Genomic DNA, 14,796 nt, shown 5'->3' on the forward strand with positions numbered 1-14,796 from the left:
GTTAGCAGTTAAGTGATGGCGTGGTAACAATAAATTTCACATTTGTGCTGACGTTGATGTCCAACTAGAGCCATGTGGCCAAACAACTAATAAATAATTGATTTTTTTGTATTATTAAAAACTTAAATAATAGAATAGGAAAAAAAAAAAAAAAACCCTAAAATCCTCCACAGCCACCGTCATTCTCCACCCCAACGCTACAAATGTAGAGCCCTAAACTTGGACCCATAAATAAATAAAGAAAGATGATGAAGAAAAGAAGGGGAAAAAAGAAGGGAAAGTGGGAGGGTCATAGGCAATGATTCCCTAGAAGCCTGAGCTTCTTGTTCTGGGATGGAGGAAAAAGCAAAGCAAAACAAAGCAGATGATGATTTTGTGGGGAGTAGCACAAACCAACATGACTCACTTTAGTAGTAGTGTTTCCATGTTCCATTCCTTCCCAGGGGTATAAAATGACGTGCGCTCCTTCCTTCCTTCCCTCTCTACCAATTGACAATATTTTGTCTATTCGTTATTCTCAAGCATCATGTATATCATCAGTTAATCATTTCCAGTCTGCAACAATATAGTATATATTCTCTCGACAATGGAACGACATAGTTTTATCGCTTCATACTCGGTTATTGATCTAATCATCTAGCAACACGGTTTCTCTTGGCTATATGGTTCATCTCGGAGAGGGTGTGTGCGCGTGGCACCTGGCCAAAAGGGCGGACCCTGCTAACTCAAGAGGATGGTTTTGGCAAACGTCCGCGCTTGGCAGGAGCTCCTTCCAAAGAAAGTTGAAGCAATACCATTCGTTTCCGAGTTTCCCAAGACGGATACAAATGCAAATGATTCTTGTTTGGTTCCTTTAAGCACTCGCATTTGTTTCTCGTGGTTACTCAGGAGGCTCCGTTGCACTGATTCTTGACCTAAGTTATGATCGACAGGACAGGCACGGGTGACTCCGCTCGTAGCTGAGATAACTGTTGATGCATGTGAAGCTCACGATATGGTGGGCAACTTTTCTAAGCTCAATCTCACTATAAGTCATATTTCAAACGGAATGATCATTTCTAGTAACTTTGCACCACGTGTAAATAAAATTAAAGCTAGACAATTATGAGGGGGAAAAATCTAAAATCAAAGCATCTTATCATTAGAGAACAAGTCGAAGTTGAGCAGCATAATCTAAAGGATCAACAACGATTACAAGCAGCCAAACGCGTGATAAACTAGATCACTAACTCATCCTAATTAATAATTAATCCTACTAATTAAGTCCCTACAATCACAAGACTTAAAAATCTAATTTCTACTTCACACACACTTCTTGTTACCTGGTTGACACTTCCAGCCGGCCATGCTCCTCTATAAGGTCAAGCTGCAAAGCATTCTGCATTCCTTATTCTACTAGTACTAGTCATACATTACACGATGCAGAAACTACAACCTTTTCCTGCTCTCAAGACTCGATTAAAGAAACACAACATCCGCTGATCATGCCTACTGCACAAATTAGTGAAAAGGCCTGCCCTCAGGTTGCCAAACCATTCACTTCCATGGCATGCTTGACATGCCTTGCAGGTTATTGTTATTGCAGGCTCCTGTGCTTTGGTTAAGCGGACTTCCAGGCCCGCCTGAGGATTCACTCAGAGTTCCACGTGACTGGGGGCTACTTGCTCCTGTTGGACCACTGCCTGGATCAAATTTTGGTGCTACGGACAAAGGGTCCATTTGGTTCGCAGTCTTTGATTCTTTCCGACCATCTGCAACAAAACTTCCGACTACCACCTGCAATGAAATGGGAACCCCCAAAATCACTGGTTATATTAGGTCCATCAATTTTTTTTTTCTTTTTTAATAAGAGATAAAGATTCAATCATATGAAGAGCTGTATCTGAAAGTGCTCAATTCAAACATATGGCTCGTACTATGTCTAGATTCATAATTTGTAGACCCACACATCGTGGAAGATTCATTTCCTTCAACTATTAATTTTCACATCACAAGTAAAATCTAAAATAATATAAAAATAAAACATACCTGAACAGGGCAGGCAGCCGTTAGAAGACCTGCCACGCCACCACCTAAAACTCGGCCATCTGGGCCAGATAATGACACACTTAAGCCCCCAGTTCTACTCCGCTGACCACCAATTTCAGATAGAAGAAACGAGCCTGAGAGTGACAGAATTTCAAACCTCCCCTGCATAGAAAATTCATAAGAGAAAACGGAATTAGCGGGAAATAACTCATAGGTAGATATAATACGTAAGATGAAAACAATCCCTATGGTTACTACCAAATAATTAACATACAGTTAATGATAATTACTCGTGTAAAAACAATAAACTCAGTACTGCAACGAATTGTGACAGATACTAAATCTTACATCTAATTAAAGAGCAAACATGCCTTTTTACATTACATGCTCCTAGAGTAGAACCCAGATAGTAACTAATTCATTAATTTAAACCTATGGTGTTAAAAAGTTCACAAACCAAACATAAACAATCATGTCAGAACATGGCGGCATAAACTCATTAGTATAGGCGTAGTATTGTATCCTAAAATAAACATAACTGTTCCTAGAGAGACTTGGAATATTAATCCCCAGTCAATGTTCCCAGAGAACAGCTACTGAGGCCCAACATACTAACAACAAAACTGTATGAAAACAAAATATATGTCACAGTTCAACTTGGATACAAGGAAAGGCCAACAAACAAGACAGCCCGCAATCTCACAAACCTCATATGTTACAGTTCCACCAGAAGTGGCCGGTTGGCGAAGAGTCACATTAGAGATGGCTCCAGTTGCAGACAATATGCAAACAGCTCTAGGACCATTCTGAGAGAATGACATTATTTTTGACCATACATCCTGAAAGGTTAAATGCATCAAAATAAAATTTCAATATAGTGCAATCAACTAGAAAAATGATGAGTATGCCAGCCAAACAATAAAGCAGGTGCGCATGTAAAATTAATGACATTCAATCATATTAGCAGCTAGCTCACTGATGATGAGCTCTTGGGATGGGATCAGACCGTGACATGGGAAATGATATCCTCGGGAGAATTTTGCGATTTAAGTTCTAAATTCCCAGAAAGCTGTGAAGCAAAGCATAATACTCCAATGGCCAATTATTCCCTAAATAGTAAATCTTGACATTCAGTTCCAATGATATGAAAATATAAGAAACCAGAATTATCTGAATTTGAACTCATAAAATAAATATTTGAATTAAATGTACCCAGCATTACCGACCATTGGATCTAAATATTGTTAATTTCAATAGATGAAGCACTCAGAACTCCAAGTAGGCAGAGGAAAAAGGAGCTTAACAAGATTCAGTGAGTGATGTACCACACATGCATTTACCGTATCAAATAACTTGCATAATCAGCCAAATTAAAGAAGTGCACAATATGGAAGAGATGAGCTACTCAGCATAGAGAGAATAGATAGATATCTATAGTGCAATCAAATAACATTTCTTGCTCAACAACTAGTCAGACTAAGCATGCAGTGATGATCAACCACGGAAGAGTATGAAAACTAAGTTATTAAAGAAAGAAAAGGGGAATTAGAAACCTCTCCAGCTTTTACAGTGATAACATGTGGCGTAAATCCAAATCCCGGAGCTCCTACAAACAATAAAACGAATTAAACCATAGTACAGTTATCATTATATAGTTATTTGCAGCGAAAAAGCAACATTAAAATTGACTTTTAGAAAGATAAAGAATAAAATAAGATCCATTGCCACTGCAAGCATGCATCTATAAGTCATAAAATGAACCATTAAACAAATTTGTTTAGTTGAAAATTCTAGTTTTAGCACTTGATGGAGTTGGAATACTAAATTAAACATTATATAAGAAAATATAAACAGGATGGGGGACTTGTATGCTCAAAAGGAAACTTCCAAAAGCAATTTATTTCCAGTATTGGATATGTTTTCTAAATGCATATTGATACAGTTGTGCTGTAAAATAGACTGTCAAAAGGAGTTTAAAACAAGTAATTCCCTTTGCAAGAAGTACCATCGTTGTAACCAAATACCAAAAGCAATCATATACGCATGAAAAATCATGAATATCAAGGTTAAGTATCATTCTATGAGCCTACACCTACAGTATACATACAATTGCAATATAGCAATCAAGGGCAGATAAGTAAATTTGACACATAAGAAAGAATCTCAAGCATAACATCCTTTGCTGTACCCTTTTCTATTTCATAAAGTCATCCCCGAATATATCGCTTTTATTAAATCCATTCATTTCCTGTCAGAAACCCAAACCAAATGGGAACAACTTCCAGATTTCCAACACAGATGATACATAATAAAATCAAATCAATCAAAGCCACTGTTGCGTTACCTCAAGACCCGACCTCTCAAACCCACGTCACACAAATATTTGCTAACCCAAAAATAATAACAAAATCAATGACCCAGAACAAAAACAAAATACAATATAAGATTCAAAATTTTAAGAATTTCAATAAGTTTAAGAATTTAGAATGGAAAAGGAAAGAGAGGTTACCCAAAGCATCCAATTGTTGCTTCTTGGAAGAACCAGGTGGTCTGCCTCTTGATTTCTTGGTGGAAGTGGAGGTGGGTGGTGGTGAGCCAGAACCTCCCCCAGAAGGAGGAGCAGAAGCAGGAGGAGCAGGAGGAGCAGGAGGAGGAGAAAAGGCTCCAACACTGGACGAGGTAACGGTCACAGGCGGGGCTGATGGTGATAGAGCCAATGCCATTGTGCCATCTGGCCCGTACTTCCTGGGCCTCCCTCTCTTCTTCTTCATTGGCTCAGTACCCATGTTCATGTTAAGCCCAGCAGTAGCAGCAGGGGCCATAACTGCACCCTCTCCGGCAGCCCCCGGGACAACAGCACCTCCGCCGGAAGCGGCGGCGGAGGTGACCGAGGGCTGGTAAGCAGGTGAGGTGGCGGTGGCAACAGGCTTGTAGAGAGCGGAGCCGCCGTCGGCACTGAAGTTCAACCGCAGACTCTGGATGGCGGACTGTGACTGAATAGGACTTTTCTGCAGAAACGGCTCCCTACTCGTCATCACTCCCGTCTCAGATCCTGACATTTTTCTTTTTTATTTTTTTATTTTTTTTATTTTTTTTTATAAATTCGCAATTTTCACTTGTACTAAAATTCCATCAAACTAAAATCCCTGAAACACAATAAAAATAAAAAATAAAAAATAAAAAGCAGATCAGTACAAAGAAATTTACCATTTTCTTGTAGCCACAATTTACAAACCCTAATCTACATTCTACAAACTAGATGTATAAATATATAAAATTTTACTTTTAGTATCTGAATTCTTCAACAACCAGTAAAAACAAAAACGAAAACGAAAACGAAAACCAGAAGAAGAAGAAGATGGTGCTAGATTCCAAGTAAGCTTATTCTGCAAAGTATCTAACCCTAACCCTGACAGCATCTGGGATTAATTTACACAAACCCTAACAACTTCCAGAATTACATTCAACTTCCAGACCTCGTTTTAAACCACCCGGAAAAAGAAAAAAAAAATTACGTTTGCTTTCTTCCCCATTTCAGCACAGATCAAGCAAAATATTTAAATACAAAAGCTTAAACCAGACAAGATTCGGCATTTTACTTCCACCAGTCTTTTAGAAAATAAAAGATTTATATTTTGCCAATTTACAGTAAAAGAATCATAAAATAAAATCAGTGAAAATTAAGGAAAATCGAAAAATAAGCCCAAAAATTACGTTCGACTTACCAATAATTCAGAAAAATTACGGCGACGCGGAAATTCTAGGGTTCCGGAACGAAAACGCAGAGCGGCTCCGAAGCCCTTTTTCTAAGAAATGCGAGAAATCTGAATATCTGGTTATATTTTAATTCTTATATTTTTCATTTTCTTTTCGTGCCTTTGCCTCTACGGGCTATTATTAAAAAAGCAAGTAAAAGCCAAGCCCTAATTTGCTATTTTGCATTCTTACCAGTTACAATTAATTAATAATTTAATTTGCATTTACTCCAACGCCTTCATTGCCATTTGCTTTTTCTTTGGGTAGACTGCTGTCACTCGCCTTTGAAATTTCAAATATTTTAAATTTCAATTAAAAAAAAAAGGAAATTTAAAAAATTCCTTACTGCCTACTTGGTCATCCAATCAAGCGAGTATCTTTTATTTCCTGCTCTCCACTATCAACCTGTTTGGATAACATATTTTTGTCAGCTTTGCTCACGTGCTGGTATATTATGCCACTCTATTTATTAACATTTCATGAGTTTAAATTTAAAATTTGTGTCTATTAGTATTTAGATCTCGAAATTTAATGTTAAAAAAGATGGTGAACAGTCACCATCCATTGAGTGTCGTGAGCGAAACTACTTCTATTTTTTTACTTATAAGTGAAAAGTCTCATATTTGACTTGTTGAAATATCCCAAATCAGCATAATGAGGAGAAAAGAAGAGTTTAGATATTCTAATCTCATTTCAACCAATACCGAAGTTTTTATGATAAAACTTCACATTTGTCAAACTTTGCAGGTGATGATTAACAAGTTAGGAACAATAGTGAGTCATTGGGCCGTCTCTTTGATAATTTGAGACGACTTTAATAGATTACATGTCACACCTCGACCCGCGAATAAAAACTATTTACGAGTTAGGGTGTGAGTCATATCTTAGTTATAAAAATAAATTCTACAACCAAGATATGGTGGAAATTAAAATAAAATCATTTGGAACTAATTACACAATACATCTTATAACAAATTTTACATAAAATTTATTGGATACTCAGTGGAATAAAATTTTGCAATGATCACATGGTTCACATATTACTTTTCAAAATATAGGTATGTACCAAACAATAATTAGAATGCAACAATTCTTGCAAATGCATAAAGTATATGCAAATGAAATGGATGAATGTACTCACTCCCTTCTAATCTCACTAATGCATACTGAAGGCACCCAAGCATGCCCGTCCCACTACCATACTTATTCCACTTGGCTCCGAATACCTTAGAATTTGAGTTAACTCATGTTCATCTCTTAAGCCCAATTTTCATAATTGAATTCTCAATTTCCACTTTAATACATAGGCACTTCCTTAGACACCCAATTGTATATTGAAGCCCTTCTCCTGACGCCTGACATATACAAAGTTCATTATTTTATATTCAAGGCATTCTTCATCCCTTGAATATCCTCACAACTAAAACACTTTACACAACTCAACTCTCTTTCTTGCTTTGCAATGCATAAGTATATGTCATGTTCACATAGATATCAATAATCACATTTTCTTTAACAAGCCTGCAAGTTTCAACATAAATTAAATTGATTCGTAACACAAGTAATATAATCATAATATCAACAACAAAGTAATAATTTTTAACAGCAACATAAATGATAAACAATAGGTTACCATTTCCTCCTTTTTATTGTTGTTAATTTCATTTCCTCCCTCTTGTTTTCATTTTTCCTTCGTCACTTTCCCTTGCTCTTCTTTAATGTAGCTGAAATTTTACATATGTAATAGGAGTCGAATTGCTAGAGATGTTGGCCATGCAAAGTGGTTGGCCGAGAAGGATAGCTCAACCATACATCAACTGTTCAAACTGGTGTACAAGTTAGCACATATATTGGATTGTCATGATTTTTTAATATGTTATAGAAGATGTGATAAGGAACAACTGTTACGAAGGAAGTATCTCTGTTTGAGCTAAAGAGGTTGGGCTTTTGAAGCTCCAAATATGACTGCATGGTTTTCTGCGGATTTTCAAGGTTGTGATAGTATTTCGAGGATCTGGAACGAATGGACCGTTGGATCTTTCTGGGATTTGGATATGTTATGTTAGAGAGGAATAGGAACAACTTTTGTGAATGAAGTATTTGGATATAATCTATAGATGATGGTGTTTTGGTCTATTAAATAGGCGGGACAAATTTCTAGTTTTCGGATATCTTTCTTTTGATAGATGAATGTGGTGGTGACTTTGGTGGAGAGATTTGTTCAGTAAGTTCTCATGTATTTTTCCGGATTTGCCTCTGACTTCTTTTGCAAGTTTTTAGAGAAATGTAGACGGAAATTTGAGGGTGCTTCACGGAGTTGGATGATGGTGTTTTATAGGAACTTGATAACACACTCATTCACATAACAGACACAATATTTAAGTGGTTCGTCGACTACATCCACTAGGGTTTGATTTCACTATATATGAGAGACTTACAAATACAATGAAATATGACTTAAAAGGATTAACAACATGTAAAAGAAAGAAGGTAATATAAAAGGGAGAATGGCTTTCTATTTGAAGTTGGTTCTTTTTCTTTTTATTCTTCTTCCTCTCTCTTCTCTTCATGTCTCTTACGTTGGTTCTTGCTCCTTTCTTTATAAGGATTGAATAACCTCTTCCTTCCCATCTAGTTTGAGGAGAAAGCTTCCAAGTGTGCCAATAGAAAGACACCAAGTATTGTGCTAATCATTACCATAAAATGTGTTCCAATAACAAGGCAACAAGTGTTGTCCTAATCATTAACAATGATAAGCGTTCAAGTGGCAAAGCAACAAGTGTCAAGTTAATCATGAACAAATGAATATCATGCAAGATGGATGCAAGCATCAAGGGCCACGTAGAGGTTTATCTCAAGGTAAGCTTGTTGGATCAAAACACATTGGTAAGTCTACAAAGAAATAGATCAATTATGTATTATGATACTTAAATGCATTTAAAATAAACAAAAAATACAACTTTAGCCACAACAGTCGGCACCCACTTTAGTCTTTTCTCATATTTGTTTACATTTTGAAATAGGTCAATACTGTTTCTTGGTTCTGTTTTTTTGCATTGGATACAGATGTTGCGTTGTAGTGTCTGTTTTCTAGTTCTGTTTTTGTCATCACTCACACGCTTTGATTTTTACATTTGGATTTAGAAACTTTACATTATTTTTACATTTGGATTCAGACAATGCAGTATCTGTTTTCTGGTTCTGTTTTTTACATTTCTATTCTGACACTACTTTGCACTGTCTGTTTCCTGATTTTTTTTCATCACTCACACGCCTCCTATGGTTCACACTTGCACAACTCCTGATTTTACATTTGGATTCAAATAGCACAACACAATATTTGTTTCCTGATTTTGCATTGCAGACGTAAAACTTTGTGCTCTCTCATCTCACTATCTCTCTCTTGGCAAGCTCTTCTACTTAACTAGACAAACTCTCCTCTTAGTGATGGCTTGGACACACATTTAATCTTCTGTAATTTATTTATTCATAGAATTAGGATGTTTTATAAGTTTCCTGACATGCCCCGATCCCGGTGTTTGAAGGACATCGGGATGGCCACGCGTTGGCTGACACCCGAAGGTGATGGAAGCCATTTTATGAATGCATATACCAAGAACATGTGAAACATGCATACAAATTTTTCGCATAACTACGCAATGTAATATTCAAGTACAACCTTAACAAAATAATATAATAAGTTCAACTGTCAACAAAATAAAAGTGATAATGCATGACATACTCAGAGCATACAACTAGTTCAGAATACAAGCGGAAGGCGCAACAAAAAGTGTTATTACAAGAATGTCCAAGCGGAGTGAAGGACACAAAGTCACTATGGGAATGCCTCATAGCTCGGATCGTATGCCTCGTTCCTAAGTCCTGATGGGGCGCAAAACAAAAAAATGAGTGGACCAAGCTGATATATAAGTAATACTGAAATAGTTATTCATCAATGTACTAACCCCCAAAGTTTATGAAAACTTAATAGTATAATATGTAATAGGTTTTTTGACCTAGCATGCCATAAAACTTCATAAAACATGTATCATATATAGTGTGCTTAGTAGTGGTATCAAAATCACTTGAAGGCCCTACATCACCCAACTGAAGCCATATATAAATATCTTCCGACCAAAGCCACCTACACATGCTCGGCCAAAGCCATATATAAATATCTTCCGGCTGGTCGGCCGAAGCCATATATAAATATCATTCGCCCGTAGGCACATAGTGTGAGTAACCACTGAATAAGCACAATAAAAACATCAACATAATATTTCCAAAATATATGTATATATCTCAATGGAGCTTAATAGCTCAAATATCATATCTTAAATCATATTCGTGAATATCTCAATAAATGTAAATCCAGTGAAGCATGATATTTCACAAAGCGTAAATCCAATTTACTCATAAATGTTTCATAAAACGTAGTCATAAAATCATGCTTTTCATGTATGCATTTCTAATAATAAAATCATGCATTTTAGAAGGGGTCCACTCACAGATACTCCGTCGTCGAAGAGTCTTACAAATTAGAGAGAATGGAAACGTTAGTAACAAATGCACCTAAGCACATAAAGGGACCAATTAATAAAACTCTACTAAAATGATTGAATTTCGGGAAATGGCCATCATAAACAGATTCAGAACGTCGAAAAACATAGGGGGAACCTCGGGTACCTCACGTGCCGTCACGGGGCAACGACTTGGAAGGCCACGTGCCACTGCAGGCACCGCCACACACCGAGTTGGGTCGTTGAAAAGTTGGCTGAAAAAGTTGCTGACACTGCTGTGGACAACGGCGGAGCATAGTACCTTCGGTGGAGGCACATGTGCTCCACACGCCGGCCAAGATAGGCGCCCACGCGTAGGCCCACGTGCGAACCCATGTGCTGACTGCAATCTGGGTTGGGCTTGGTTTATGGGCTTGGGCCAAAGGTTTGGGTTTGGGCTTAGCTCAGTGGGTTGAAATTCTGGGTTGGGGCGGTAGCATGGCCCAAAAGTTTGGGCTAGGTAGCAGTTAGGTTTGGATATGGGTTTAGGGTTATCGAGTCGGGTCGACCCTATTTCAGGCAATGGGTCAGCCAGAATCTGGGCAAAACTTCAAACGCTCATAACTTCTTTGATACTCAACCAAATCAAGTGATTCAAAAATGAAAATCATAGTTTCCAATGAGATGAAGAGAATGGTACCTTGCACGACGCCAAACTCAAGGTGGTTTGGCCGAAAAATGCCTTGAAAGTAGCAGTGCTTGCCAGAAATTGGGAAAAGCTACTCCGAGCTATTTCTGCATTTAACACGTGTGTAGAACTTAAAACAAACTCCGATCTAACTTAAAACATAACCAAAGGGTTCCTAGAAGCTTACCTACATCGGAAAGTTCACAAAAGTGGTCGGAGTTCATCGGGGGAGGAACTGAACAGTGAGATCGTCACTGTGGAGTTCCATAGCCTGTCACTAGGTATTCGAAGCTCCTCTATCCAGATGGTGAAGGTGGTTATGAATATGAGTGAACTCAAAGAGGAGAGTGAGAGTTCACAGAGAAAGAGGTCTTGGGGGTGTGGAACGGGAAGAAGAGAAAAGTGAAAGGGGAGAGAGAGTTATAAAAGGAAAGTAAGAAAATCTGAAAATGGTGGGAAAGGTATCTGGATTGGGTAAGGCTAAGGGGACAAGAATCCCAAGTGGGTCCCCTTGGTTCGCAATTTAAGAATGCATAAGATGAAACACAAAATATTCGAAAACATTTGACGTTCAAATGTATAATCTTTGTTATACATCCGAATTCGAATTCGTTCGTGCCTACTCGTTTGTGGCGATAAGTACGATACAAATAAATTAATTAAATTAAGATTACGCGTTTCGAAGATGATCAACGAAAATCAACTCAAGGGTATAATGGTAATTTCATAAATCTGATAGTACAAAATACGATAAATCGAGGACGGGGTTTCATAATCTATCCCCCATAAAAGAATTTCATCCTCGAAATTTACAACCTCAAATAAACAAGTATGGATACTGACTCCTCATTAGTTTCTCCGTTTCCCACGTCGCTTCCTCAACTACATGGTTCCTCAACAACACCTTTACTAATGGAATTACTTTGTTCCTCAGAGTTTTATCTTGTCAATCGATGATCACCACTGGTTCCTCAACATAACTCACGTCATGACTCACTTCTAATGGTTCCAGCTGAATAACGTGAGAGGGATCCGATACATACTTCTGAAGCATAGAAACATGAAATACGTTGTGTATTTGCAACAACTCTGGTGGTAGCTCCAATCTATAAGCAACCACACCAATTCTCTCTATGATTCGGTAGGGACCGACATATCAAGGACTCAGCTTCCCCCGCATACCAAAACGAACCACACATTTCCAGAGCGACAACTTCAGAAAGACAAAATCACTAATCTCATACTCGAGATCCCTGGAATGTTGGTCCACGATGCTCTTCTATTGATCTTGTGTCGTCTTCAAATTCCTCTTAATCAACTGGATGTTAGTATTAATGGTGTCGACAATTTCTGGCCCCACTAACACCCACTTATTAACACAAAGGTGTCTGGCACGCCTTCCCATATAGTGCCTCAAATGGTGCCATGCCGATACTAGAATGGTAACTGTTGTAGTAGGCAAACTCGATCAATGGCAAATAACTATCCTAACTACCCTTCCATTAGAGAACACACACCCTCAACATGTCCTCCAACGTCTGAATCATCCTCTCAGATTGACCATCGATTTATGGATGATAGGCAGTGCTATACAATAGCTGAGTATTCATGGCATCATGGAATGCTCTCCAAAATTTGGAGGTGAATCTTAGATCTCTGCCCGAAACAATGGTGACAGGTACACCGTGGAGTTAAACAATATTATCGATGAACAATTGTGCCAACTTCTCCAGTGTGTAGGTCTATTGAATAGGTAAGAAATGAGTAGTTTTAGTGAGTCGATCCACAATCAACCATATGCCATCAAACCTTAACTGTGTGCTCGACGAACCATACACAAATTTCGTGTGACATCCTTCTGTTTCCAAGCTGGTATAGGAGATTCTACATTAGCCATTCAGGTCTCTGCCTGTCCGCTTTCACCTGCTGGCAAATTATACATCTTTTCACATACTTTGCCACATCCCGTTTCATCCTATACCAGTAGTAGAACGAACGGTGTGATACAATTTAGTACTCCCTGGATGCATGACATATGCAGAAATGTGGGCTTCATCAAGTATTTCCTTCTTTATCACTTTGTTGCCCTTAGGCACAAACAACTTGTTTCCCATCATCAAGGCTCCATCTCTCCAGATCTTCAAATCTCGCCTTGTATCATTCTGCACTTGTTCCTTTAGGTCTGCACACTACTGATCAAGCTCCTGAGCTTCCCGAACTAGATCCACAAAAATAGGCCTAATTTGGAAGTGTGACAACAATGCTCCTTATGAATCTAGCATCATTGCAACGTCAATTTCTCGAAGAGAAAACAATAACGGTACATAGATAGCTCGAAGGGAGGCAAGCTATTTGTAAGATTTCTAACTAAGTGCGTCCGCTACGACATTGGCGTGACCAGGATGATACTCAATAGTGAAATCGTTGTCACTAATGAGCTTCATCCACCTTCTCTGCCTTAAATTCAACTTCTTCTAGGTAAAGACATACTTCAAACTCTTGTGATCTATAAAGATGCGGCATTTCTTGCCTTATAAGTAATGTTGCTAGATTTTTAGAGCAAAGACTACTGCTCCGAGTTCCAGATCATAAGCAAGATAATTTCTCTCATGAGTTTTGAGTTATCTGGAAGCATAGGCTATGACTTTCCTATGCTGCATCAGAACATAACCCAATCCCGACAAGGATGCATCACTATATATTTTAAACTCACCCCCATCGTCCAAAAGAGCAAGGACGGGGGCATGTGTAAGACGCTGCTTAAGCCCCTGAAAACTCCATTCGCAATTCTCATCCCAGTCAAATTTGACCCCCTTCCGGGTCAATGTAGTAAGAGGCAGGGCAATGACCGAGAAGTTCAATACAAAATGTTGGTAATAGCCAGCCAGTCCCAGAAAACTCCTCACTTTAGCAATATTCTTCGGTTGTTCCCACATAGACATTGCAGAAATCTTTTGAGGGTCCACGCAAATTCCCTCAGTGGAAACTATATGCTCGAGGAAATTGATCTGGTCTAGCCAAAACTGACATTTACTAAACTTCGCATACACCTGATGCTTCCTCAATCTCTCCAACACCAACTTCAAATGTTTCCTGTGCTTCGTATTACTCTTGGAGTAGATCAAGATGTCATCAATGAATATAATCACAAACCGATTAAGATACGGTCTGAAAACTCTATTCATCAAAATCCATGAAAGATGTCGGTGCATTCGTTAACCCAAAAGGCATGACACAAAATTCATAGTGTCCATACCTAGTGCGAAAAACAGTTTTCGGTACATCTTCGTCCTGGATTAGCAGTTGATGGTAACCCGAACGAAGATCGATCTTAGAGAACACCTGAGCACCCCTCAGTTAATTAAACAAGTCATCAATTCGAGGCAGGGGATAACGGTTCTTCACTGTTACCCGATTAAGCTGCCTATAGTTGATCCAGAGTCTTATCGACCCATCATTCTTCCTGACAAACAGTACATGAGCACCCTAGAGAGACAAGCTGGGTTGGATGTAGCCTTTATCCATGAGCTCCTAAAGTTGAATCTTCAATTCCCTCAACTCAGCTGGTGCCATTCTGTATGGTGCCAAGGAAATAGGGTTGGTACCTAGAAGTAAATCAATGGTAAATTCGATTTCCCTCGTGGGTGGTAACTCTGGAAAATCCTTAGGAAATAGATCAGTGAATTCATCCACAACTGTCACATCTCTAGCACACAGAGAAGGTTCACCTTGCATGACCACATGAGCTAAGAATCCCACACAACCCTTCTATAGTAACTTTGTCGTCCGGATGGCGAAAATAATACTATTATGAAGGATTTGTCG

The 14,796-nt window shown here is 38.4% G+C and overlaps 1 protein-coding gene across 1 annotated transcript; it reads right to left on the reverse strand.

Moving 5' to 3' along the window:
* Positions 1-1,429: 1,429 nt before the first annotated feature.
* Positions 1,430-5,932, reverse strand: LOC103952917 (AT-hook motif nuclear-localized protein 10). The gene is made up of 6 exons (XM_009364613.3): positions 5,754-5,932; positions 4,538-5,174; positions 3,582-3,634; positions 2,736-2,867; positions 2,029-2,190; positions 1,430-1,776 (listed from the first exon to the last, which is right to left on the reverse strand). The coding sequence occupies exons 2-6, from the start codon at positions 5,085-5,087 to the stop codon at positions 1,537-1,539; spliced, it is 1,137 nt and encodes a 378-aa protein (XP_009362888.2). The 5' UTR covers positions 5,088-5,174; positions 5,754-5,932; the 3' UTR covers positions 1,430-1,536.
* Positions 5,933-14,796: the final 8,864 nt, after the last annotated feature.

This window comes from the organism of the source record quoted next, unplaced genomic scaffold (genome assembly GCF_019419815.1).
Source record: "Pyrus x bretschneideri cultivar Hongxiangsu unplaced genomic scaffold, Pyrus_bretschneideri_v1 Contig91, whole genome shotgun sequence".
Classification (NCBI taxonomy): Eukaryota; Viridiplantae; Streptophyta; class Magnoliopsida; order Rosales; family Rosaceae; genus Pyrus; species Pyrus x bretschneideri.